Source organism: Syngnathus floridae, chromosome 11 (assembly GCF_059516105.1).
Source record: "Syngnathus floridae isolate MCC-2025c chromosome 11, RoL_Sflo_1.0, whole genome shotgun sequence".
Taxonomy (NCBI): domain Eukaryota; kingdom Metazoa; phylum Chordata; class Actinopteri; order Syngnathiformes; family Syngnathidae; genus Syngnathus; species Syngnathus floridae.
In genome coordinates, this window is record NC_142423.1 from 14,122,610 (window position 1) to 14,150,441 (window position 27,832).

The following is a 27,832-nucleotide window of genomic DNA, read 5'->3' on the forward strand; positions in this document are numbered from 1 at the left end:
GCTACGGACTCTGCTTGTAGATGTGTGTTTTTATTTTGGATTTTGGATGGATTGATGGGTAGTCAAGATTTATTGGGATGCATCTTTGAGAGTCGCCATAGTTTCCCTCGGAGGGCCATTAAGACTGTCAACAAGATGAATGGTAATTAAAAATGCTAGCAATATCTATTTTTAAAAAGTAGGAATTGTAGTAATGATACAAAGTTGATGGAAAATTTGTCTTTGCGGGCCACATAAAATGATGTGGCGGGCCGTATCTGGCCCCCGGGCCTTAGGTTTGACACCTATGATTTTTACTTTCAACCGTTATCCTCAATCTAAATTTAGCAGAGGCATATGGGGGGAAGTGTTTGAGAAAGTTAGTTGGAGAAGGTCACAGATTAAGGACTGCAGGCATGGCTGTGCACATATGATGTATGGTCTCTGTGTGTGCACGCTCGCGAAATAAAGCTCGTGGAGTTTGTGTTTAATCTCAGCGTGGCGTCGAGGGAGCGTGCCACTGAGATCTTGAAGGGGTGAAGAAAAAAAAAAGCCCTCCTGCTTTTATTCTCGGCAAAGTCGCATCTCGTTTGAATGAGATGGAACGTGCCCAAGTAAGGCTTACCGCATGCTCATTCTGAATTATTTCCCTAACGGCTCCTCATACACAAATGCACACGTACACACTTCTAGACCTTTGCTCTCCACTTCTCTTGACTCTTCACTTTTTCTCTTAACTTGCTTTGTTTTCTCAGGCGACTAAGCTTATAAAGGCTTTGGTCTCCAAACAACAAAATGTATAACGGGGTTTTTTCATCAATTACTATCATTTTAGATTTACGCATATGGCTTGAGATATGACTTTTGTAACGTTTTAAACTTTTTAAATGCGTCATGAGGGCCATTCTGCTGTGTTGACTATTTTCATTTCATTAAGTATTATATCAGTAGTGATAAAATACTACTTACCCCTAGAAGTGTTTGAATAGTCAATTGAATGTTACAATTTCAGATTCATACGCCATTTCCTTTTAGAATCAATGCACTTTTTAAAATCAGAAGCTAGATAACAGCCTGTAAATGGCTGACAAAAAAGAAATGACGGCCATAAAACAAGGTCGCCTAGAGGTAATTTAAACAGAGGGGAAGGGGAAGGATGAGAACACGAGAGCAGACAGACGAGCCAATGACGGAAGCCACTTCTCGCTTCTCCCACTCATTACGGCAGTCATTCAAGTTGGGAATGAGAGTCCGACTCGTTGGGGGCCTCGTGATAAATGGAGCCTGCGGGCCATAAAGCCTCAACGAATGCCACCGAACATGAAAAGGAGAATGGAAAAGCGTGTTCCCCGTGACACTTGAGGATGGTGCGTGCGTGTGTGTGTGTGTGTGCAGGTGAGAATGGGACGAGAAATGGATCATTTGCTGTACCTCGGCTCAGAAAGTGCCTGTTCAACAGCTTTAAGATGAAAGATTGTGCAATACAGCGGATCACAGGGATTTAAACATGTGCGCCAGCCAACGATTGGACCTTTATTTGGTTTCCACAAGAAATATTAGAGGTGGAATTAATCCATTGAAGCATTTTTAAGAGCTGGGGTTTTTTTTTGCAGTGAAAGAAATTTGACATACGAGCCTTGTATGGTGGCAGTGAACTCAATTCAACTCACGACTTCCAGCTAACAATGTAAAATGCCAATGACTCACATTAACGACCTGAATTTGGTCTATTGATGGATAAAACATCTGTAGTGCCTTTCAGTTCCTTGCTAGAGAACATCAAGCTATGCAAAAGGTTTTGAAGTATTCAACAGTTGTGTGCATTCAAACAAAGGAGGTCAAATATGGTGGTGCATTTTCATTTCAAACTAAAGATTCACCCGAAAGCCCCATATAAAATAGTCTATTTAATCAAAAAGGCAGATTCCTGATAATTACTATTGGCATAGCGAGCATTAAAGACAAAGAACCGGGAGAAAATACCACAAAAGGTTCTGGGGGGGAAAAAAAAGTTCTTCCAATGAACAAAAGCAAAAAGACGCAATGACGCTGTTGAAGAACAGCACCGAGCAGCATGTTAATGAGAAAAATAGTGTTCCACATCTAACCTTTGAACACAACGAGCTTTGTGCCATTCCAAATCAATAATGCTTAGAAGCAGACAATGAGTATATTTGAGAGAAAACTGTCATGGATGTGACTGAGAGGGTGAAGTAATACAGAATAATTAGACCAAGGAAGTGAGCCATGATGTGTTGGAGACCATTGGAAATCAATGAAGCTCTTGGTTTGATGTAAACAATCAGTTTCAGTTCAAATGGATCAGTTGAACCGAGCAATAGGTTTTGTTTTGACCCTCAAAGTCAACCATCATTTGTTGGATATTATTTTAAATCAATATTGCTCTTGCTTTGTCATAAAGAATCAATTTATGGAGATTCAAAACGACGCATCAGTCATACTTACACGGGATGGTGCGCAGGTAGAGGTTGTCCCGTATAATTTGCTGGAGCTTGTGGTCCAGTGAGCCCTTCTGAAACTGCAGACTGAGGTAGTGGCGCAGGTCCGTGTTCAATACTTTGCCTGCAGAGAAGAGAGATGGACACATAACGGGTCAATACAACACGGCGACACTCCCTCGGAAAAGAGTTCACGGCAAAAGGAGAAATCAATCCGAGTCATTTCAACATCAACAGTGTTAAAGATCACACTATTGACTCGGTGATATCATATCATTGGCTTCCTTTCTGCACGGCTCTCGAAAATGAGGTACGGGGAGCTTCTAACTAACGGAGACAATGTGATTCGAAAGAAAACAGATACAACCAAAATAAATGTAGGTCATGTGAAATGGTCTTTTTGAGTGATTAAATGGACACTAATCTCATTAAAAAGAATTGCTCCTTGGTCATGGTGTTTCCGATTGGATCAAGTTAAAAGGATATGACCACCTGCTCTTTCCTCATCATTCCAACTTTTGATTTGCACACCGAGAGAAATTAGGACAAAATGTCCCATAGATTAGTTCAAGTGGATTTGAAACTCGTGCATTGTGTACAATTCCAGTAGAGTGAAGAAGGTGGTGCACTTGACGTACGCTTTCAACAAAGGATAAAACGATGCGTGCTGAGGAACCTTTGAATGTTTGCCAAAACAAAGCCCAGTTTCTGCAAAGACTCATAAGGCAGCAGCAGGCAGAGGCTTCAACTTTCTCTGAAATATCATCATAGTGAGTTTTCAAAACAGGAGGAGATCTGCAATGTCTGCTCGGTCTGTTTGGAAAATCTCTTGACAGGAGGGAGACAGTCACCTTTGAAGCTTTGCACTTTATATCTCAACGCCATTCTTTTTCTCTCCCAGTTTCAGACCAAACGAAGCTCAGCAGGACTGCTCGGCGATGATGTGAATGCATCTCAGCAGGACTTAAGATGAGATCTTTGCTAGTGTAGATGTAATGCATGTGCTGATGAAAAACACTGCTATGGAGGGCAGATGGAATAATGATGAGCTTTGGGAATAGTTCTGCGAGCTTTCTCAAATCCTCTTTGCCGCTCCTCATCTTACCACAGACAACTAAAAACAGAGGCAGCAATCCTATTATTTTGCATTTTAAAAGAAGCTCCGGATCCAAATTTCGGACATGCTTGAAATAGCGTTCGGAAAGTGCCGTCCTCCCGCGAGGTACGAGCCCGGCTCTCCACGGCTCTCCGTCATCAGAGCTGGTCAAAGGGGTAGAAAGAACCGAGGCCCAATCTGGCAACTAAATCATAAAGCTGGCCCAGAAATGTTCCTCTTTGTTCCGATTCAGCCAGGACACGTGGGACTTGACGGGAGAAACAAAAGCTATTTGAAGTCATCGCTTTCATCGGGGGACTCCTACAAAGTCCGCTTCAAATTGGTCGAATTTCCGGACTTACCCTGACAAGGGGAAAAAACTGTCGGTATGGATTTGTGAAGATCGCTAGCTAAGCACTTTGATCTATGCTTGAACTACTGTCCCATATAGTGGCGAGGTTAAAAACGTGTCAGGAAAACCGCCTCAGTCTTGACATCCTCAATGGAGACGTCAGAAAGGTCAGCAGAAAGCAGAACGTTCTTTCGACACTGTTTACATCTGGCTCAAAGTCCGTTGGGGATTTTTCTCCATACATAAAAATTGCTGTGAATTTGATTTGAGCATGATGAAATAGGATTGAACTGCCAGAAAAAGCCATGAGGGGAATAAGTTATAAACAAATGCTGCAAACTTCTTAACTGCTTGCATAAAACCAAACTTTGGGCATTGAATATCCAGTGCTCAAAAAATTGCACATAAAATGCAGAATCCACCATGTTTTTGTTGTACGTTTCGATAGTGAGGCATCAAATCTGTAAAATTTCGCCACACGCTTTGAATAGAAAAAAAAAATCATCATCTTCTGGACAAATATTAAAATCTAAAGCTAGTAATTCAATTCAAGGTGTTGAGAAATGTGTTTTCCAATTGCAGATTTTTTGTAGTTGCAGCTGGGCTGTTAAAAAATGATCAATAATTAGCAACCTCAACATGGAGTATCACATTAACTTGGAGACACATGGTGGTGCAATGTGGAGCCTTGGCTATGGCGAGCCGCCAGCCGTCAAAGAGAGTGACACTTGCATGCTGCTCTACAAAAAAAAAAAAAAAAATGAAACAGAAAAAACATGTCCACACACAAACAGCACTACAGCCGCACTGTGTTGAATGTGTTGCTGTAGTGCAAGTGCAGTGTGTTGCTCACAGTGCCCTGTCAGGGACTGTTAGTGAGGCTGTCACATCACACAAGTGGACTCGCTCGTCTTTTGCCCCCGCAGATAACGCCGCTATTGGAGCAGGCCTCATTTTTCCAGCGACAGTGCCTCCATGGACTGTGTTGTGGCCGTCAGAAGCTGAAGCCGTTTGGAGCCTGTCTCCCAGGCCCAGGCTGGAAGCCAACACACGGTTTGGACCAAGAGGGAACTGTTACATAAGAGAGTTTGGGTCTACATACTGTACATCTAACAGGAACATCTTTTATACTGAGCCAGATGTTTTTAATTATGCATGTATGATTCCACAAATGGCATCAAAATAATGTGTTTGGATATTAGTACTGGAAAATGTTGATGGTCGTATTGAGGAGAAACACGCCACGCTTTCTTGCCATTTTTACTGTTGAACTTGTAGCACCCTGAGTTAATGAGAGATGTTTCAAAAATGATTAAAACAATTAATAGAGAGTGAGTATTTATTCCGAGTCTGGGGAATGCCCTCCTGCAGCATACGCGACGTCCACCGGGTGTTCATTATCTGAGTCATCTGCCTGTCACTTAATTAAGCGTCAACGGCACAAAAGGAAATATGTCATCGAGTCCAGCAGCAGCTTGCGGCGGACAATTTGCACGAGCGTACAAAAAATAGAAGCCTCGATGCGAAACACATTTTTTCAACAACAAAATCTTCTATTGACCTTTTGCAAACACAGCATTAAGGTCACTGAATATTGACTTTTTGTAACATTTCAAGGATCACTTCACATGCATTAAGATAAAGAAATGATTTTTCAATGCTATTGTTTTATTCACTTTCTACTCTGAGAGTGACAAGCCCACAAATCAGTCTAAAACTGTTATTGTAACATCACAAGAAAAAAGCTACTGCTAACCTGATTTCTCCCAAACGACATCAGCAAGCCCGAAAAAAAAAACCACATCACAAAGTCAGTAATAACATGCTTTAGATGTGCCCTGTGTAGATGAACAAAACACAATAGAAAATGAGCCCAACATCAACATCGCATGCATCCAAAGCTTCCAATCAAACTGTTACACAGTAGCTTTTTAAATCCCTTCCCTTGAAGCTTTGCCCTGAATGTTGTGCAGGTAAATGCTTGGCCAAGAACCAACTGCTGCCGGCTGCATGACTCAGTGATATCCTGTTTGCCGGGCTCTCCTCTCAGCCCTTGGCATCCCGCTCTCATCGCCCACACTTCCTCCATGGCGGCTTTACCCCCGCGGCCGACCGTGGACATCTTTGGCCACCACCTCGGGCCGCTTTTTGACTGACAACCGCAGTGCAGTGAGCCTGGGCTCAGAGCGGGCCGGGCGGGCAAAGAGTGCCATAAGCATCGTTTAAAATCTCACACCTCACGTAGCACCGTCAGATGGATTCTCTTCACTTATATAAGCGGCACACGATGATGGACGGCGGCGGCGGCGGCGCATCCCGATGCGGCGTCCGTGCTCAACTGCCCGATAAAAGCAAACTGGCAGTCGTCTGGCACGCTCCAAATCTCCCCCCTGCACACTTCATTTTACCTTGTTTTTAAAGGGCTGACAAATAAGCAGCTTATCTGTTTTTAGACCGGTTTTTACATTTATAGGCACTAAAAAGGTATCATTCTTTGAAATGTAATGTTGATGACATCGAAAAGTGACCAAAAAATACATCAAAGTGAAAATATTTGTCATTCAGGAGTTTGTGTTTGTTGGGGTTGTTCCAGGTCAAATTTAAGTACTACAATTTTTACATTTATTCGTGTTTGGTGATGCTACTTGACACAAAATAAAATAAATAAGTACTTTATGATCTGACATTTCCCTTCGATGCTAAAGACTGCACGTATTCCTTTTTTGGTGTAAACGTATGACACATTTCCAGCTGGGTGATTTCACAAGTAGACGCAGAGAGACATCTGCTTCCACAGTAAAATTAACTAACCATATGTTACGCCCGCCACCAACTCCATGTATCCATCAGCGCTGGGGAGATAGTTGGCTCTCTGGTGTGCCCGTGAACAAGTTCTGCATGATTCTCATATTAAATCACATCACATCAGGTTTCTCATCATCATGACCTGATTGGTTAGGTGGAGCGAGATGCGGCGCCACTTTCAACTTGCCAAACTACAGTGACGTAAATAAATACATAAATAAATGAATAGTGAATCAAAATATTTGGATTGAGTCATTTTTAAATAAAATTCCTAATACCAATAGTAGCAAAATAAACAGATTATAGAGGTTCTACTTTGTATAAAAGAACATGTTGTTGTGTATTCTACCAAACAAGTCCTTCAGAGTCTCCACACTGTTCTACACGACGACACAAATATATGCAACGTAAAAACAAGCACAACTCAAGTGAGATGTATTGTTTATAGGCGGGTCCTCCTGATCCCGAGCTTGTCGCCACGTCGTGTCTGCATAAAAGTGAAGCCGTGTTTTTTTTTCCCCCCACCTCCTTTTATTGCAGAGTACAAGTGCGGTTTAATTATTGAATGTGTGAGTCCGAGACAACAACTGCATTAGATGCCAAAATGAGGTGGAAGCCGAGCAACGCGGCGAGGAAAAAAAAGCTCGCCTTCGCCGTGTTGTACGTGCACTGTAGGCCTAATGGCGCGGCCATGATTCCCGACATACACCGGAACCACAAGTGTGAAAAGCGTTCACAACGAGAACATCACCTAAACACGACACTACAAACTTGATTCAATTCATAACCGCACCTTGCTATTCATGGCTTGCCATGACAGTAATAATCTTAATCTAATATTGATAATATATCAATCATCATTATTATTGAATGGAATACTTTTTGATGTCATTCTTTAAAACTTGGGTTCTAATATTTTGTATTTGATTATATAACAACCGCTGACTTCATTGGGCATTCTGTTTGATGTTTAATGAGTCTGCAAAATAAAAAAAAGCCTGAGTCATTCCTAACCTAAAATGGCTGTCGCGAGGCGCTTCACCATTAATCCAGCCAGCCGGCCGCGAGGGAGCGATAAGCGAATATATCAGATTTTATCTGGGGAACAAACTACAAAGGGCTGTCTGCGTCGGCTATCGCGCAGGAAGCGGGAAAATCTCTGCCGTACCTATTTTGGCATTTTTGAAAGCCTGATGGACATGATCGTCCCCGTCGTAGGGGAGACAGCAGACGGCAGATTATTATAAAGTGAAGAAGAGAGAAGAGCGATGAGAGTACACGTGGCACTCATTTCTTTGACATTTGGCTGAGACTCACGGCGGACTGGTTTCCATGACGAATAGCACATAATGACAAACAACCACTTCCACCAATGGTCAATTTAGCATCTTCAGTGGGCCTAACTTGAATGTTTTTAGAGTGAGCAAGGAAATCATATAAGTGGAGAAAATCTAAACAGACATACAGATTCCAACTTAAATTGAACGAATTCAGATTTTTACTTCTCAGAAAATGTGCTCGTTTGTTTCCAAAGGTCTTGAATGTATCCACAGGGATAAACAGGGACTATTATTATTACAAGAATAATCCTGCTAGAGTGCTTTTGTTGACACTTTCTTGTCATTTCAGATAAGTGGGGGTGTGGACTAAATGACAAGTGAGGCTGCATTTGTTTGCCATCACAAAAGACTCAGCAGGGAACAAAAGTTGCAAGATCACTGGCTCATCTTCCTCCCAGGGCTACCAGCTCTTTTTCACGCGCATGTTTTTTTTTAAACCATGGCAACTCCTCCATGGAAGGTCGTCGTTTCCGTGCTAGGCGAAATGCCGCGACCACGTGCACGTTTTATTCTTGAGTGAGCAAAGAGCATTGCGGGGGCATCTTGGGAAAGTGCACTGAGTTAGAGAGAGACAGCGCAGTGCCCAGATGTTTACCGCACACACACACACACACTCACACATTACTATGAATGCAAGACTACTGCAAATAAATGAGCGCTCGTGCCAAGTGAGTTCACATAATGCAGTTAAGGCTAGGTCCACACGTCGGTTGTGGACAAATGTCAGACAAATGCTAATTTGTGAAGCCAGACTCGCTGTGGCCTCTGAACAATTTTTGAAAATAAAAATGTTTGCTGAGCCGTCTTAAGTTGTAATCGCAATGTTTACCGCTACATGGCAGACATCTTTCAACAACCATTACACCCCCAAGACTATACGTAGCTATGCATTAGAGAAGAGAAAATGTGTCCTTGCGTCAAGAAAATTCTGTCTTTCAAGATAAATACATTACACGTCATCTAATCAAAAACAAAATTTACAAAGTTGACCTCAAGACGCTATCAGACATGCAAGATTTCAAGCTAGGTCACCACAATAACAAAAAATATCAAAAATATGGGATGCATTTGAAGAATCAATCAATCAAAAACAGACATGTGCTGTCCTTGAAAAAAAAAAACCAGACGTGTTGTCCTTGAAAAAACATTTTTGCTATACGTAAAGTCCTATTTGATCTCCCGGTAGCACTGATGAAAAACGGTGCCCCCATCATTTAAGGTCGCCATCCCCGACCTCGACTTTGCTTCGCACTAATGACAGGCTCATCCAATAGCTCGTCAAAGAGCGCCATGGCAACCGAAGGACATTGCAGTAACTCACAGTGCACAATCTTAATCCTTTTCTTATAATCCTGCTGTCTGAAAGAAACCGCAGATCAATTTGTAACAATGAAACCAATGAAAAGAACGACTCCATTCTCACACGGTGAGAAATCCGGCTGCTCATAAGAAATACACTCGCTGTGGCGTTAGAGTATCCTCACTCTGGGATAAACTGCTCAAGTCCATCACGAAGCCTTATCACCTCTAAGTGGGGCTTCCAGTTGAGGAGTCTGCTGGGAAACAGATAGAAACGCACCCTGCCACACTCCTAATAGGCGAAAAGGCCACGGGAGTTTGGGGGAGGGATTGTCCCATTCGGCAGCCGAGTAGTTATCAACTCGCGGGCCGCCCGGATCCCGTGCGGTAAATACGGTAAATTTAATTCCCTTCCATTTTTCTTGGCTTTTCAAGCAGAGCAGTTGCGGCTGCAAAAGCTTGCGGCTTTTGAAAAAACCTAAATTCAGAAGCCCGTAAGGCAAACACAGCGACTTTCTTTGACTGAGGTATTGGAATAAAAGCACATTATTCATCATGAAGGCCGGTCGCTGAAAACAGTCATTGACTTTAAAAGTCCAGGTGATGTAATCCATCTTTACATCCCAATTCTACTTTCAGTGGTTGTTCGGCCGTGAAGCCATTATGTCCTCAAATCAAGGCTATTACCTCAATCAAAAAGCCAAAGCCAGAGTTTTGATCACGGTTTTTGTTTCATCGATAGTTATCAGGATTAGCTCAAATGGGATAAAAGATTTAATTACATAGTTCAGTCTGGAGCAAAGAGTCATGTAATGAGAGGTACGTTTGTACAAAAGCAAGATTTATGGTCATAAATCATTTTTAATCTTTGAGATTGTCGGCCCTGACCCGTTTGACCCGATATTATCAAGACAAATCAACCATCATCATCTCACATAAGATAGGCAGGCGTTTGACGTCCTTGGTCGGAAAGGGGCAAAATTGGGACTAAATCAGCTCGAGTGTCTTCGTGAATATCCGACCTTATTAATTTTTTTGCTATTTGCGACAGGGCTCAGTCCTTATTCGCGTTTCTTCTTGCAGTACTTGACAATAGAAGTTTCTTGAGTGGCAGCTAACCTGTGGACTTGGAGATCTTTCCTCCAAGTCGGTCCTTCACTGTCAGGCTGCCTTATGCATGTTTCTGCATGAGGTGGGAGGGGGGTGACATGAAGTCACCAAGGACAGCGTCTACAAACTCACCAGAGTCGCAAGAGATACAGACTCGTCTGGCTCTGTGTAGATGACTACTAGCCAGGGTGAAGTCCATTTTGACATCTCTGTGGCTCCAGGGAGAGTTAGCCTTTCCCTGAGAGGGAACAATATTGGCAAGGATAGAGAGACGAAAGGAAAGAAGAGGAACGTGGGTGGCCATGACAACCCGGCTCAGGTGTGCGCCTTGACCCGTTAATAATGGCGCATACGGATTATTCGCCACAAAGATGGACACGAGTCCAACGTGGATCAGGTGTGAACACAACCGCGACGTCAAATGTGGAGTGACACGTGAGAGCGTCAGAAGCTACCACTTTTAGCTCACCCTAATCAGAGCGTCCAACAAAACTGCGAATAAATAAATAAATACATAAATAAATTTTAAAAAATTATAAAATTCCACATTTATACAGAAGAAGTCGCTGATGGCTGCAAGCATCAGCTTTGTCTTTAATAAATCTGGGTTAGAATTAACAAAAGAGTAAGTGCGATTGTGCATAATTTAAGAGAATATTCATCCTTATTTTAGTCATTTTAATGTAAAATGGTAGCCTTGACATTTTGGTAAAGGTTAGCAAACACTAGTTTATTGCAATTTAAGCATAGAGCCCCAAAATAACTGCTGTTTTGATGAACTAATCTGAAAGACAAATGAATCAAATCTCAATTTGATCGTCAGCCATTATACATCATTAGCCAAAACGTTCACATCCAGTAGGCATTTTAATCCTGATGAAAGAAAACAAGATCAATGATAATGAGGTTCTTGTTGTTTACATTGATTGAACAATTTGAGAAATTGCCATGACTGCCAAAGTCATTACTTGATCATTTTGTGTGACATTTTAGCACAAAAAAACAATACTGTTTGTGCTTCTCCAGTGCAATCTGCGCACAAATTCAAATTGAATGCAGCCAGTGTTAAAAACCATGTTTGCATAAAGCCCCTGAACCAGCAGCTACGGACTGCGCCACCAGAATCTGTTGTTTTACTGTCCACATGGCATGCACGTCAAATCCATTGAGCTACCCGAGCGGAAAGCGCCGCCGCTGCCGATACACTGATCCTACAAGACACGGACGGGACCTCAGGTGTGCAAACGCACGGACAAATTATGTAACCGACTCACTATTGCAGGGGTGTCCAAACTTTTATTCTCCGAGGGCTGCATATAGAACGCTGCATTTTTCACCTTTGGTTTATTAAACACACTCCAAGCAATTCCACCGGGTTGGAGTTTGGCCACCCCTGTCGTACGGCTTACAGATATCAAGCATGAAAGGCACTTTTGAGTTTTGAGTCTATTTGATTGCTCGACTGATAATTTGCTTACTTGCAACCCACATCAATTGTTACTATAGCAACAGCGACTTGATGTGATGAATACAGAAACACTGCCAGGCAACTACTGTACATACCACTCACTACGACACTATGAATAATAGATTCCACTGATATTATATGGTGGATATAAATTCATTCCTCATTGCCTCCCATTTTCTTGTAGAAACAATACAAAAATAGGACAGTAAGGCAAAAGCGTTCCAGTCAAATTGCATCAGTGCACTGACCTAAATTCTATCTCAGGATGTAACACTTGATTCTGAACATTTTAGAAATGAAAAGAAAATGGACATTATGGTCGGCACAATTGAATTGAGAAAAAAAAAATGTCAGAAAAGGATCTCCTTACTTCTCGGCATGCTGACGTACATTATAGAAAATGGACAACTGCGGCATGTGGAGAATATGGACACTTTCAAATCTTTTCATTTCAGCAGAAATGCAACATCGACAGTTTGTCTTTTCCATGTTTGTTGTCAGTAACTGGGTTTAGATGGATCCTTGTGTTCTGATCAGTATAAATGCAAATGACCACATCAACAATTGGAATAAAAAGTCTGACATTCCTTTTGCCAATCTGAACAAGAGCCATGCAAACAGTTGAATCAGAATAGCCAAGCTGCTCCCGTTGTTGCTTTATCAGTTTTTATTGCAACAAATTCATCCCATAATCTGCTAGTACCAATTATTGACTATGAGTCTGAAAAAAGCGAGAGATGTTGCATCTAAGTTTGGACCTCAACAAGTGCTCAAAGCACAGCAAATCCCTTAATTGGCGCCTGACAACAGCAGCGATGGTTGCAGCTGAGTAATCGTCGTGCCGCCTGCTAATTATTCAACGTAAACACAACAAGAAGCAGCTGTAATTACTGTATTTGCTTTCAAAGGGAATTTCAGGTCATCGTTTATGGAGTGGGTGGGGAGGAAGTGACTTTTTGATGATTTCAAGGTTACGGCGAGGCTTCATTGACCACAACACAACAACGCACAAATTAACACTTTCACACTCATGTACACACTGTAATTGTGAGGTCGGACAACGTTTCTGTAAATCTGCAGCAGGGGGACGCCGACATGTCATTCTAAATGATAGACTGGATTGAGTGCAGAAAAAAAGCACAGGACAGCGAGGCCACCTTCAAGCTTTCTGATGATGAAGCACAAAGGCGGGATAAATCAAGTTGTCAAAACATTGGGCGGATCAAGACCACCCCTCCTCCCTCCACGTTAGCCCACCCACCCCCTCAGATGACACAGCTACGTTTATTTATCCACAGCGATACCCACCAGGAAAATATTACAGAGAGTGGGACAATGGATAATTTAATCAAGTGTAAGTGAACACCCACCCCCCCACAAAAAAAAAAAAAAATCATGCCGCTCTGACAGATAATCCGCTTTCCTGGAAACGCTCCCAACAGGATTAGCCCCCGTAGGAGAGCCGGGATGCATTTTACGGAGGCAAGCGAGGGATGCAAAGAGAGCCAGAGAGCAAACATAAAGCGGGAGGCAAACAAGGCAGAATGGGGAGAAGCCATCAAGGAGTGAATTATATCCAAGAAGGAGGAAAGATAAAGAAGTACATTAAAAATTCAAGTACATCCTCCCTGCCACGGTCATCATACGGAATAAGATTCCGTTTGAGCTTGGGCTGCATAAACTGAACTTTGAGAATGAGGCGTCTATAAATCCATGGATCAAGGAAAGAAAAAATAAGTCAATATTTAATTCATTTGTTTATTCAGCCTTATTTATCAATAGATAATTCACAACAGGTTATGTAGACAACAGAGTAAAACTTTCAAACTTCTGGTTTTCATGGTGAGGCTGGAAGGGATTTTGCTTTTGGGTTAGAATAGTTTGGGATTTTCATCAGAGTTCATTTTACTTTGTATTGACTTTTAGATTCATTTTTTTAGTCTTTATTCATTTGCAATGATTAAAAAAATCATTCATTAAATCAAGGTAGAGAAGGTGAATTGAAGTGTGTCGGGAAATTGAACGTTTTGCAAGTTGCTTGGTACAAACTTTGACTCACTTTTTCCAAAGCTTAATTCATGTCATTTCCCATCGCCCCAACCTTTCACATAAGGCAATGGTGGCGTGCTCACGTGCTTAGTCTTCATCCATCCATCCATCTTCTTTCACGCTTATCCTCATTAGGGTGTTCACTCTTCATGATATTCATAAAGGTTTCCCAACTGCATCACAATCCTGCCAAGGATCCCATCATGCAACGTCCTCTTTAAAGCGGGTGTCGGGCCAAGCTTAAGGCAACAGCTCGCTAATGTGGGTGTCGCTGAGCAGCGCTTAAGGCTGTAGCCTTTGATTAAGCTCCTCCGTTCCCAGCCTAATGCCCCTTCCTTGAATTATTCAAGTCCAAGTCGGGTGGAAGTTGGGGGCAAGGGGGGGGACCGGCCAGTTCGTGCATGCTACAAGCTGGCTAAGTGTGTTAGACTAAAAAAAAAAAACAGAATGCAATAAAGCTCGGTCATGCATAATGGAAGGGAAGCCTTCGTGAGGGCTCCGTGTCGTGGCAGGACAGCGGAAGCGTGGGGAGGGCAGATTAAGCGCCTTGGCAAAATGGCCGCCATTTTATGCAGGGCAACACTGCGTTGGAAAAGCCAAGTTATGTGCACGCACGTTTGTAGTTATCTTCTTTGGATCGAACGTGACAAAGGATTATAGTGTCGTCAAAGAGCACAGAGGCACAAAGTTTTCAGAATTTGTCATTATCATGGAGAGTTAATGTGTTGCATTGTGTAATCAACACCTCTCTGCTTGGAGCATGCACGCACATGCACAAGCAGCTCTCGTGTTGGAAGATAAATAGTCTACCCGATTCACTTGACAAAGGTTAAGTGCTATATTAAGAGTCAAACTCAAAACAAAGCTGCCCAATTTGCTTAAATGAATGCAAAAGTCTAACCATGTATCTTTATTGATCCATATGAACAAGATCTATTAAAAATGATCAAATTCAGTCCTGAGACCTCTTTTTCTGTTTTGAATTTGATCCAAGCCCGCATTTTTTTTTCTACTGAGTTTGTTGTTTAACCTATCCGTCACTTTTTTAATTGAAAACAGTTTCTGCACAATACCCAGAAATTGATCAATTAAAAGTAATGGAAAGGAAGGGCTCTGTTTGCAGTGTTAAAAGATTTGAACGTAGCCTCACTTCCCTAATCTCTGCCTCCCTCGAGTGGCTGACGAAAGCCACGCTTAGTCAATTAAGAATACTGTTTCACCAATGTGACCGACCGACAGTGAAAATCCCACTTTATTGTTCAGAGGCACATTTAGTCAGAGTCCGACACAATCCCCCTTTTTGTTTACTGATGAGAGAAAAGGTGGAGTATGCAAACAGACCCAGTGTGTAAATAAAAGTGTTCAAACAGAGCAGAATGCTGTTAAGCATGCATGAGCCCATTTTTGAATTAGTCTCCTTGATCTGGCACGGATGACGGCGCAGGCGGAATACAAGATAAAGCCAGCCAAACTCTCTTTTGCCTTTTTTTTCTCCCTGAGACTTTGCTCCCTGATTGCTTCAAATAAAAAACTGGACAAAGGGGATGACCCGCTGTTATCATGTTGCGACATCTTAGTTGTGCTTGTGTGCGTCCATGGTAGGCAGCTACAGTGCCGTGATGCAAGTTGTCATCTTGTCAGCGAGACACTGAGCGCCCACACAATAAGGCCGCAGGAGTCGAAACAAATGTCATAGTTTAGCAAATATTTACTCGCTGCCCATCAGAAGAGGAGGAAATAGATTTCCTTCTGGGGGGTGTTGCTGCTTATCGTGCACTTTTAACTGTGACAAAACATGACAAGGGGATGCAATAAGGTAAGGCGGCGGCGGCGGAATCTGGAGTGGCGATCCATTAAAACGATAGCGGGCAATCTGGTGGCCGACAGAAGATGATGGAGGTACTGCGCGACATGTTGGTGACAAGCTGCAGGAAATAGAACAAGGGAAGGAAATGTTTGCCGCCTCCTCCTACCAAGCGGCAGGGAAGAGTTTGTTTGTCCTGCCGAGTTCATTAACTGCGACTCTGTCTTCGCCGCGTCGGCGCTAAAGCGACATACGCGGCGAGAAAACTGAGAGAAGATTTGTTTGTTCTCACACTGTGTCAGCATCCGCGAGTATGATTGTGTGTGTGTGTGTGAGAGAGAGAAGACAGACAAAAAAAGCAGACAGCATCCTTTTTTCTTCCCTCTAAGCAGAAATCAGGTAGTCACGAACCTGACACACCTGACAAAACAGAAAAACTGACAAAACTAAATTCAGTCATGCAATTTTAGAAATGAAACTATACACATTATACAGATTCATTGCTAAAATACAAATTTACCTTTCAGAAGCCTATTTTCTTAATTAGGGGGATTATGGGATTTCAGTAGCGGTAAATTATAATCAACAAATCATTAAAAGCGTAACGACATTTTTTAATCTGTGTATTTTTGAGTTCCAACTTTTTGAATTAAGCCGCGTCAATTCAGCTTTCCATAATATTGTAAATCAGAACAGCCTAAATGTTTTCTTTTTAAAAACTGCAACCACAATGGTTTGTTTTATTTTTAAACAGGCAAAGCAGAAGAGTCTAAATTATGCTGTTTTAAAAAAACAGTCACAGCTTAGTTTTTATCAGAAGAGCCTTTCGGAGGCTATTTAAATTCAGCTGGAGGAGGCTTTTGAAATGCGCTAGTTTTTTTTTTTCTCTCATGCTACTCACGTTCTTGCGATGCTGTTTCAGATGTGACATGCAGCCAAAATTATATCGTGGCGAATAAGACACTTTATTTATTTAACAAGTAGCACCTACGAAGCATCTTAACATTTCACCATCTCGTTTTATCTATCATAATCTGTGTGGGACTTTAGTTTTAGGGCCAAACCGATCGATATTTCAGATGACATCGGTCACATACAGAATAGACTCGCCTGAACATCGGTCACATTCAGAATAGACCATTTGTCCTCCAACACTAAAATTTGTGACCAAATGTCAAGGTTTGACGTTATCTGCAGTGAAAGCATTTATTTCACACCTTTGCTACAATTCAAATGTTTGGACAGCGGTTGCCAGCAATTTGTGTGGCCCGAGTTCCACTGTGAAGATGATCCAGCCGGAGGCTTTGACTTTGGTGAGCAAGCTAAAGGTGTGAGCAAAGGGCTAGTCTGGCAACGACATTTTGACAAAACCCCTAGCATCTTCGGAAAATATAAATTTGCCTCTTTTATACTGCAATGGGTGAATGAACTAGGCAAAATGGAATCAAGTAAAAAGTAGCCTAGTTTACCAACCACCTGAATCTGTGACTGTACAGATATTCCATTTGCATATATAGAACCCCAAGTTATGTCTGACTATTAAAATAGTATCGTTGTCTTTGTATCGGCGCGTACGTATATGGGAGTCCAAGCACAACAGGCTGCAAGTGTACAAGCAAGTTAACAATTCTAATTAAAGGAGATGAATAACCTTTCATATGAATTAAATTGACTATTCTAGTTGGTTAGGCTAACACTGAAATATGTATCATAAATTGGACAATTTATTATCATGCAAATTAATTTGCTTCTTTGTGTATATACATACATGGAAAGAATATTTAATGTTTTTAAATGATTTTTTAATGTATTTGTATCATTATCATTCATTTTCTCATACATTTATCATTATGACCCACCACTGGCCAAACCACTGCGAGCCTCCATTAATTGCACGTTCTATCCCAACATTTATCTTGGAGACAGATGTCGGCGCGGTAAATAATAACATAAATAACGCAGTGCTGCACTTTGACCGGACCCGGTCGATAAACGACTTGGCCAGAAAGTCTCTCCTCTCTCGCTCGGATGGCCTCTTTCCTCCCATCCTCTCCAATCCTTTACCTCCCCTCCATTACACTAATAAGACTAATCAGCACAGAGGATGGAGCAGCCGCGGGCCCAGCAAGAACATGTCGGCGAGGGGAGATCAATGGACGACATCAAAAGGCTCGGGCCGCGGCGGCAAAGGGCCCGAGAGATAACGCTGGCTTCTCCCGGTGCATTTTTCATGAGATTATCCTCCGTCGTTCCGCTCCCAGCCGAGCTCGCGAGCGTAGGCCCGCTTTTTAATGAGAGTCGGGACAGGATCGGAAAAAAAAATCGGAATCACGTGTGCGGTGGGAGATGAACGGGCACAGGTGACTTGTGATTCCACAAATAGGCAGGCGGTGAGGTTTTTTTCCCTCCTTACAGCTCCATTAAAGGTTCATCTCTACTATAATGGATGTGCTGCTAATTAAGGGAGCGTTTCCTGCCTGCTCCCAACATCCACTGCGAAGACAGCTCCGTCTCTGAGAGTGGAAAAGGGAGGGCGGTTAAATAAAAAAAAAAAAAGGACAAATAAATGAAACATTTAAGTCGTCAGCAGGTCTAGAAACCGAGTGGGGATGAATGTACATGAATGGATTCGAAATAGCTGACCTTTTGGTCTGACGACTGACATACGACGGAATGCCAAAGGGGTGTGCGCGCCGCGTGACATTTTCTTTATCGGTAGGCACATCACACGGCGGACTGGAGGAGTTAAGTCACTAAAATGCCGCAGTTTGGTTTGTGTGGATGATTTTTTCAGGTATTTGGAAAGAAGACAGAACCTTTGTTGTACTCGCAAGCTTCACTAAAGATTAACTTGCGAGTGTGAGCGTGAGCTGTGGCTGACATCAGATTTTTTTCCTCATTCAGCTGCACCTGTATGAAAGACCTCAAGCATACGTTAATAGCCACTTTTCGACGTTTTTCTCAACATGAACCACCCTGCTCTCATTAGATCTCAAAGAAGAAACATTTGCAGCTCGGCTTGAAAAATAATGACACACGGCAATCAACAAGCTGCACTTTTTCCTGTGCAAACACTCGAAGAGTTTCAGTGATGCACTAAACTCGACTTGGATGACAGCAGGAAGGTCCAGTAGTTGCATCGAGAAGCCTTTTTATGCGTCCTGCAGTTTCAGATCAATACTGAGAAACAGCTCAAAGGAGCGCCGGCAAAAAAGCACAACGTAATTTTTTTTTCTCTCTCAAAATACATCGAAGAAGCTCAGCCACTCATACTTGAATAAGAGGCAAAAACATACCAGCTTGGTGTTCTACCTAATTAAATTGACTGGGGCGATCCACATTGGATGTTATCAGTCTATTAAGTGGCTTTTATTCTATTATCATTGGAAGGCTAGAGACCACCGTTGCCGTGGTTACAATAACAATAAAGAAAGAAGGTTGCAAACAGGACTCAGACCGCCACGCTGGGTCATGTCTCTGGCCCGAGCGCGTCTGACCCTTCCACTCACCGGTGCACATCATTAATTTTCCACTCGCAATTAACATGATTCGATTTGGACGAAAGAGTCCTCTTCTAATGCTTGCAATTCGTGATGCTGAGCTCCAACGCTTCATTATTCATATATATATGAATGTATACTGTATAAATATAATGAAATATAATGAATAAATAAAAATAAATATAATAATATATATATACAGTTTTTTATGAATTTATGAAAAATGTGTTTTGAATGCTTATTTTAAGATGTCCCAGCACTTTATTAACTAAAACACGACAAAACATATCCTTGACTAAAAAGCCACTTGTCAAGTTTGCCATTTTAATTAAAATCCTTTCGCAGTCTGTAAAACAAATCATTCATCAAAGAGTGACGCAGCATAAAAGAAAGGTGAGAGAACAAAGTGTGTCAGCACATGCTTCTGGCTCAACTTGATAAAATAGAATAGCATGAAATCAAAGAGAATATATTTTGCCGTGCCCGGGGGCATTTCCGCCAATTCTCAAATCACTCAACGGCAAAGTGTCATCTAATGCTGGGAAAATTTTCACACCGTCTTTTATTCATTCAGCTACCAACACGCACTCTCTTCTCTTCCGATGAAGAATTTATTCCCAACGTGGACGAGAGCAGGTTGTCCTCACCCACGCAGCAGCCAGCTCGTCCCTGTCCCCTCTTTGCCACAGAGCGAGAGACTAAACTTCTCCACCCCTCATCACGACGCAAAATGAATATTTCAGGCTTCAATCTCACAGCCGGATGTCTCGTCACGGAACATCACCTCCGTCAGCCTGTGACTCTTAAAAGAGTCGAGACGCTGGAATTAAAATGATACCTGCTTTGTGCGCGTCATTTGAATTTCCTCCACTTCCAAAGTGAACAAAAAGCCAATTATCAGATCTGGTGACTTATTTATCACCTCAGTGTCTTCTCAATTATATGCAAAACTGACATCCATGCATTTTCTGAATCTCACAAGGGTCACGGAAAAACAATATAACCATTATACTGGTGAGCAATAGAAAAAAAAAACCAAGCCTCATTCTAATATTAAGAGGATTGCACAAGCACCAATGTCCCAACACTTTTGAGTGGGTGTGTTTTTTCAATATAGAGAGTGGGAAACTCCTCTGGTAGCATTTTGTTTCACTCAAGTTGAACATGAAGCCTTTATTGTCCTACAGTGGATGCATGACCTATTTATTTATACCGCACACACCCATACACAGAGTTATTTATCTCCCTGTTTGGACTTGCTTGGGTGTGGGTGTGTGCCACCTGTAAAGCACCACATTCCCTCCCACATGGGAAAAGACGCAACGACTATGTACGTGCACGCCACCCATTCCCTCAGCCACAAGTCCTCCTGGGAAAAATGCGTACACAAACAACTTGTTTGCCTGTCCCTTGACATGTCTTCTTTGTTATTTCCAAAAAGAACGTACAGATTCTATCGTAAACGCATGATATAATATTTCATTCCAGAGAACGGTTTTATTCTGATAAATGTAACCTGCACCAAGAAATGCCATTCCTGCTCTATTTCTATAATATTCGGTTACTTTATTTATCTTAAAGGAAACATATTGTAATTTTTACCCATCAAGATTTTTTATGTGTTTTAGTAAAATAGGTAGCACGCTTTAGTCAAAATACCTCAAGGATAAAGAAAGCAGCATACTTGACGCCATTGTTTATCTCATGCAAGTGACAACAAGGACAATCCGTCTCATACATTGCTGGGCCAATGGTGAGTCTGGCTTTCATTACCATGACGACCAAGAATGGCGCTGGCAAGCAAATGCTTCCACTTGTGACGGTACAATGTTAAAAAAAATTGTGAAAAAGACAAATTCAATTCCACGCGACTTTCTCTCTAACGCGGTTTGGTCACGGACCCCAATTTTTTTCGTCATAAATACATTTTCAAGTCGTATTTTAAATGGATGATATAAGAATCGTACCAAACTAAATGACTAGCGCGTAAAACGTAACATGATATTTATTCAATAACAAAAGGGGAGGGAAAATTCTCAGGTGCATAAAACAAAACAAAACTAATTGCAGGGGGTCTGTATGTCTCACCACTGCTGAGCTGTTTTTGGAATCTGCACCAATTTGATCATCTCTGCACTGCACTTGGTTTATTTGGTGGCAAATATCAGACAAATACCTCAGCCAACATGGCGGCAACTTTGCTAAGTAATCAACTATGTGCCGCTTATAAGAAACACTCATTTGTGGTTAAAAAAAAAAGGTGCAGCTCTGCCTACCTTTTGGCTTTTTTTTCCATTTTATTGCCGTGTTAAAATGAGCTCTCTCTCTGCGCAGGTGAACTACTCATTGGCGATTGGACTCTGAACGGGACATTGATGCACAGCGGGTCTAATGAGCATGTCTAATGTGACATTGACACTTGCGCTTAAATCACCGCGGCCCACCTGAGCCCAGCGTGGCCCGACAGAAGACGAAGAGCCCGTGTGGATTCAAAATGACATTTGTCTTCTCCTATCGCTGCTTGTGCCCATTTTATCTTTATTTGGACTAAGAGGATGTCAAAGTTTTTCAGCGAGGCTGCTCGCGGGGGTCCGATAGGGTTATTTCTTAACGGGAAGCCGACTGTTCAATTGCAAATGGACCTACGGTTCCTCAGGTTCGACTTCGTGGCTGTTCTGACTAAAAGTTTTGGAAAAAAGGTCAAACTCTCTCTTTAGCTCAGCCTGCTTGTCAATAATGTGCAATACTGCAACTACAAAGTTGTTCATCTCTCACTTGCTGCACCAGACAGGCTATAATCTATAATGCATGAGAGCTGGTCCAGTGGCAGCTGCTAGGAAACCAGCCACATCCAATACTCTGGAGCAAATAACCCCTTCATAACGCCCGCAAAATTTCATTAGAGCATGAAGGTATTTCACATACGATATGGAAGCACCATGCCTTCAAGAACCTTGTTTTAGAGGGCAAAACCGAGGCAGGAAACGATGTAAACATTTTGCACAACTGTGAAATCAGCCCGAACGATGTCAGCGACTGTGAAGTGGGATTTTGTTCATGCTTCAAAAGAACATCGGTGATGTGTTCAGGTGAGAGAAGCTGCTATTTCATAGTTAAAACAGATCCAAACTCAATTAAAAAAAATAAGCTGATTCACAAGTTGCTTCCTAGGCAACCTGGCGCTAAGGTCGTTGTTGCCAGGGAGGAAATCAGCTGAAGGAAAACTAAGAGTACCTTACATCAGTCACACTCAAGATGGGGTTGAGAGATTTGCTGCCTCACACATAGCAGAGAAGGGCCAAGGAGAAAGTAAAAGGAAGTCAGTGAGAAGCATGTTTTGCATTTTATTTGATAACCCTGCCATCTGCGGGATCTGGTGGGGCACTATATCACTTGCCCCAAGCCCACAAAACGCATCTAAGCGCCGATCAACATAATTGCAAATTTCCGTCGCCACTTTGTAGCCATCATTTCTATTTTTTAGTTAATCTAACTTCCAAGCTATCTTCACCGCAGTGCCAGATCTGGTGGGGCACTTGCCCTGCACGTCAACATGTGTCTTTCAAGCGACAATGTACAGATAGAGGAACAAAACTGTTAGTCATGCTCACTAGGACAATTTCTAGGGAGAGTCGACAAGAATCATTATTTATATTATTGAATCAAATTGCAGTTTCATAACAAGCTAGTTTCACCACAGTGCCTCCTGCGGGGCACTTAGTCACTTGCCCCCCCTGCTGATCTTAACTCTGCAACATCAACAAGTTCTTTGAAGGTTAACATTCAAAAGAAGTGATTCACGCATGTTCTTCTGCTGCAGGCATTTAAGCACGACAGAATGCGCAAGTAAAAAAAGTGTCAGATTGTTTGAGATACACAGCAGCGGTCCGCCTACAGATTCCACCCCCCTTCCTCCCCTTTTTTCCTTCCTTCCTTCTCCCAGAAACATCTACAGAAAAACACTGTCAACTTTAAGTAGGTCAGATTTCTTTGTACAAGAGTGATGGAGGACAATCTAAAGGCATATTGATGAGCCCACTTACATGGAACTTTCCTGCATCTGTGTTGGGTTCTTCACGTGACTCAAGGAAGAAGTTTGGCTGTCGACACGGGAAAACCCAAATTCCCCAGGGAGGCTCCTCCACACGCCGTCACATGGTGCAATGGAGGCAATTAGCGCTTAAAGTGATTAGTGGTACTTTCATTTGCAAGTTTAATTCATTCTGTCAGGAAGCTGGTTTAGCAAATCAATTTTTCCCACTGAAATTATTTTGAAGGCAAATAGCCCGTTGCTGACCTAATGAATAAATTATAAATAAATGCCGTGAGTGATCATCCGACATCCCGCCCACTCCTCCCACAGCAGACGTAAAGGATGCAGCTCTGACCGTTATCGGTCTGGACAAGCCGCACATTGAGGCCACGGAGGTCACCGCCGTGCACCACCGAGGCTTCTCGTAGCCCCCAGGAGGGGCCGCGACCGAGCTCGTCTCAAGTCGGGGGTCCGCTCAATTGCCATTGGTTGATGACTGCACACTTGCACACGCAAGCACACGGAGAACATACTGTCTGTCTTAGCATTAGCCGCTATCAAATATGATGAGCGTGGCTAACAATAGGCTTTCATTACAAGGCCTCCTGGTGCACGACGCACACCTCGTAGGATTGGAACTAATTAGGTTTATGCTTTTGCTGGCAGGCTTGTTCGCTCACGCCGCTGCTTGTTGATTTATGTGACGTCCTCAAGGACAATCTGTTTCCTCCGCCACGGAGCTGGAAAGAAAACCCAAGCGAGTTCACTGCCAGCTGGTTGGGGGAAGCGCATCTCATCGATGGCACCTCCAAACGTTGACTCACTTAGAGTCTATAAAGTATTACTTTCTGGCCTCACATGACCCAAGTGGACTTGTTTGCAAGTTCTGATAAAAGTGATGCAAGCCTTGAAGACGGAATCAAATATTTCCAAAAGACCTGCTTCCATTTGATCCGACGTATGCACCTTTGTAGGTTTTTATGTGCCGTCATCAACAATAAATGAGATCCCTCTGAAAAGCTGAGCAAAGCAAACAAATCCAATAAGTCTTTGTCGCTCACGCTGTGTGTCATTTAGCGATATTCTCCTTTTTCCCGCTTTCATTCTCTCCTGCCACCGCCTGCCTTCTTGCCTGGTGTGTTGCCGCCATTTACCTCTTCAGCCAGAAAAGCAGGGCGCTGAGTATAATACGTGTGTGTATACACTTGTCAGCCTGCGCCACAGCACGCCACCTCGGGAGCTTTAAGTAACGCGCCTCACTTCCCTTCGGGGAGTGAGCTTACTGATGTAACACTGGCGCCGTGTACGTGCCAGGTTGAAACGTGGCGAGAAACATCCGTCAAACGCTGCCGGGGAAGACGGATGGCGCTTTTCAATGCAGATTACAGCGCCGTATGCTCAGTCATCTACGTGGACTGCTTCCAAGAAGGAAGCAATTACATTTTGGCCTGGATCTGGATAAAGGTGGGTCAGAATGCAAATCATAAAATCTGAGTCCTCCAAACCCTTAGCAGACTGGAGGCTGTGTGGTTAATTTAGACAGACCTTCAGTTCATTTGAGCTCAGCCACGCATGTGCCCCCGCCTGGGAGCAGTAACGTCTGTCACGTTCGAATCTTGTGAACGACCAGCACAGACTGCACCCAGCGACATGTCAGAACATGACCCAACTGCCGCGCGCTCTGCAAACTTCTGCTGGTAGTTTGACCGCCGGCAACTCGTTTTGCTGCACTTTAAAAGGCATTGCAACCTTGCAGATGCGATCGATGAAATAGCTGAGATTTGAACTGAGAAATTCCGAGAAATTGATCAATAACTAAATACGGAGAAATAAGACGTCGACTGCAGTTTCACTATTGCGTGTAGTCATCGGACTTTGATACAAGGGCACCGATTGTAATGCTCCCAGTGAGAGTTGACGAGATTTGTACGCTAAAGTGAGCTGGAATTCGAATCTTTTCAAAGATGATTTCAGCAGGTGCTGGCCTTGAATATTATTAAACCGAAGGAAGGATTCCCTCTGTGGCAGGCTTGACATTTCAGTCTTTTGCTTGTCCTCATTAAGCCGTGTTTCTACCCACCAGGGACTTTGAATGTTAATTTTCCATCCCAACTCGACATTTTAGACACCTTGCCACTTTCTAATCTTTTGGTCACATTTTAAGCAAGACTGATCCCATGTGTAGCCCGGAAAGGGACGCTTGGATAAGTTGACCTGTTTATCAGACAAATTTACAAGGCGAGTGGTGACTGCAGGAAAAACTAATTTGCCACATGCATTGGAACAAGTATCATGGCGAAAGCCATTTCAACATGATTGCTATAAACCCACGCCCCTCAAAAAAAAATGGCAATGTAGTGGGCCATTTTGAGTAAGTCAGTTGATTTAATTCCCACTTGTTTGCATCTTATCCTTCTTATCCATGTTGAGTAAAAGAATGGCACAATATGAGCGCCGTCACGGATGACACCTACAAGGCAATTACACATTTTACTCCCATGTTAGCAGCGTGGAGCCGATTTGACTAAACGTGAGGGCTTAGTTGCTGTGGCAACGACCCGCAGGGACGTCGTCTTCTAGCCCCAACCCGCCGTGAACAGCATGCAGGCTGGATGACCAGCAGGCCAAAGCAGCACGACCTCAACTCGTCTGCCGATTCCTCCAAGAACAAAAAGAGCGTGCAAACTCAGCCAGTGATCAAACGTGTCGTTAGGCGTCAGTGACAACCGACTACTGATCGTCAAACAAATAACCGTGCACAAAAATGGAAGCGACTTGCTGACGGAGCCCCAAAATAAAAAAGATGCAACCTGGCACCAATTACGCGAGGAGAAAAGACACAGGCAGCAAACATCAAATTTCAATGAACACGACAAAACGTGTGTGTGTGTGTGTGTGTGGTGGGGCACTAAGGTAGATTGTAGTACTCTCTCCTACCGTCTGATGTGAGTTTCTCTTTCTACTGCACTATACTAAATAAACTTCAGACAACCAAAAATCCTTTGAGACTATAAAACTTCACAAGCAGAATAAAACGTTAACTATCTGGCTGGCGCCACGGCATACAATAATTTCTGAGTCTTGTTCCGATCAGGCCAGGTTTGCCCCGTTTGCCTGTTGCTAGGTAGAATTCAAAGGCACAATCAGAATTGCCCCATATGAAACAAAATCACTCACTCACTCACTTTTCTGAACTTTTGTTCAAAAGAATTGACCTTGCTGTTGCGATACTTTTGGAGGGGACTATACATCATATTAAAATGCACCTTATTATGAATTATTTTAGGGCTGATATAAATGAGTCATTTAGTATATAATATTTCTGCATACAATTTATGATTCATATCATTATTTATGGGCTGATATAAATGAGTAATTTTAATATATAATATTTCTGCATACAATTTATGTTTTTAATTTATGATTTACAATTTAGTACCACAGAGACAATTCAACATGAAAAAGAGGACACTATTAAACATGAAGTGTGCCAATGTATATCAATACAGGAACACGTTTATCAGAAGTGATCCGAATTTGCTCTTTTCACCAAAAAGCCCTGATCCTACACGTGTAAAAGTGTCAAGTTGTCATAGATCAAACACTAAAAAAAAAAAAAAAAAAAAAGACCTGCTGTGGATGATTGGAATCACTGCTTTTAATCGTTCACAATAATTAGAAATGATTAGCTTAATAGCCTCATTTTGCCTCATGATACCTCGAGATGGGTTTTACGGTTTGCATTTTAATCACGCTCTACAATTATTGCCAAGTACCCTTCACGTGAGCATCCAGTTGCTATAAATTCCGCACCAAATCATCAGTCGGACTGCTAGGATTCATTAAAGGCATGATTCGCTTTAAGATCAAAATTCCACTTGCATTTTCTTTTTTCATTTTCATAGCCTGACTCTTCATGATCAAGGAGTGACGGCCATATCTAAACACAGCGGAGAAAGGGGACGATTGACAGGGTGGTGCTTTACACGTGGAACGCTCCAGTGAACAATGAGGAACGCCGGCAAGATGTTACCAATCTCATCTGCAAGCACCTGGGATTCATAACATGGACGCACATATTGCTCAAATATTACTCCTCTCCAGCAGGAATGCAATTTTCATATTTGTTTTATTTGTGGCCTTGCAGGGCGGAGGCATAAACTTGTTAGAAATGAGAATCGTTTATCTTTTATAAGGCTTGGACTAAAGGCAGACACATGGGAATTGGGGAAGAATTAAAGCAACACTATCTAATAATGTGAGCCTAAGATAGCAACGACAGTGTTCAATCTTTTTTTACGAGTTATAACTTTTGGGTGTGTACGCGCGCATGTGTGCATATATATATATATATATAATATATATATATTTATATTGGACATATGGTCAGATGGATGATGGATGGATGGATGGATGGATGGATGGATGGATGGATGGATGGATGGATGGATGGATGGATGGATGGATGGATGGATGGATGGATGGATGGATGGATGGATGGATGGATGGATGGATGGATGGATGGATGGATGGATGGA

The 27,832-nt window shown here is 42.5% G+C and overlaps 1 protein-coding gene across 3 annotated transcripts in view; it reads right to left on the reverse strand.

Annotated features, from left to right (window-relative positions):
- magi3b (membrane associated guanylate kinase, WW and PDZ domain containing 3b) overlaps positions 1-27,832 on the reverse strand; it is a 71,190-nt gene that overhangs the window by 21,456 nt on the left and 21,902 nt on the right. For all 3 annotated transcript variants that reach the window (XM_088389790.1, XM_088389789.1, XM_088389791.1), the window contains one exon: positions 2,446-2,562. In XM_088389790.1, coding sequence (XP_088245916.1) covers positions 2,446-2,562 — 117 coding nt within the window. The remainder of the gene's footprint in view (positions 1-2,445; positions 2,563-27,832) is intronic.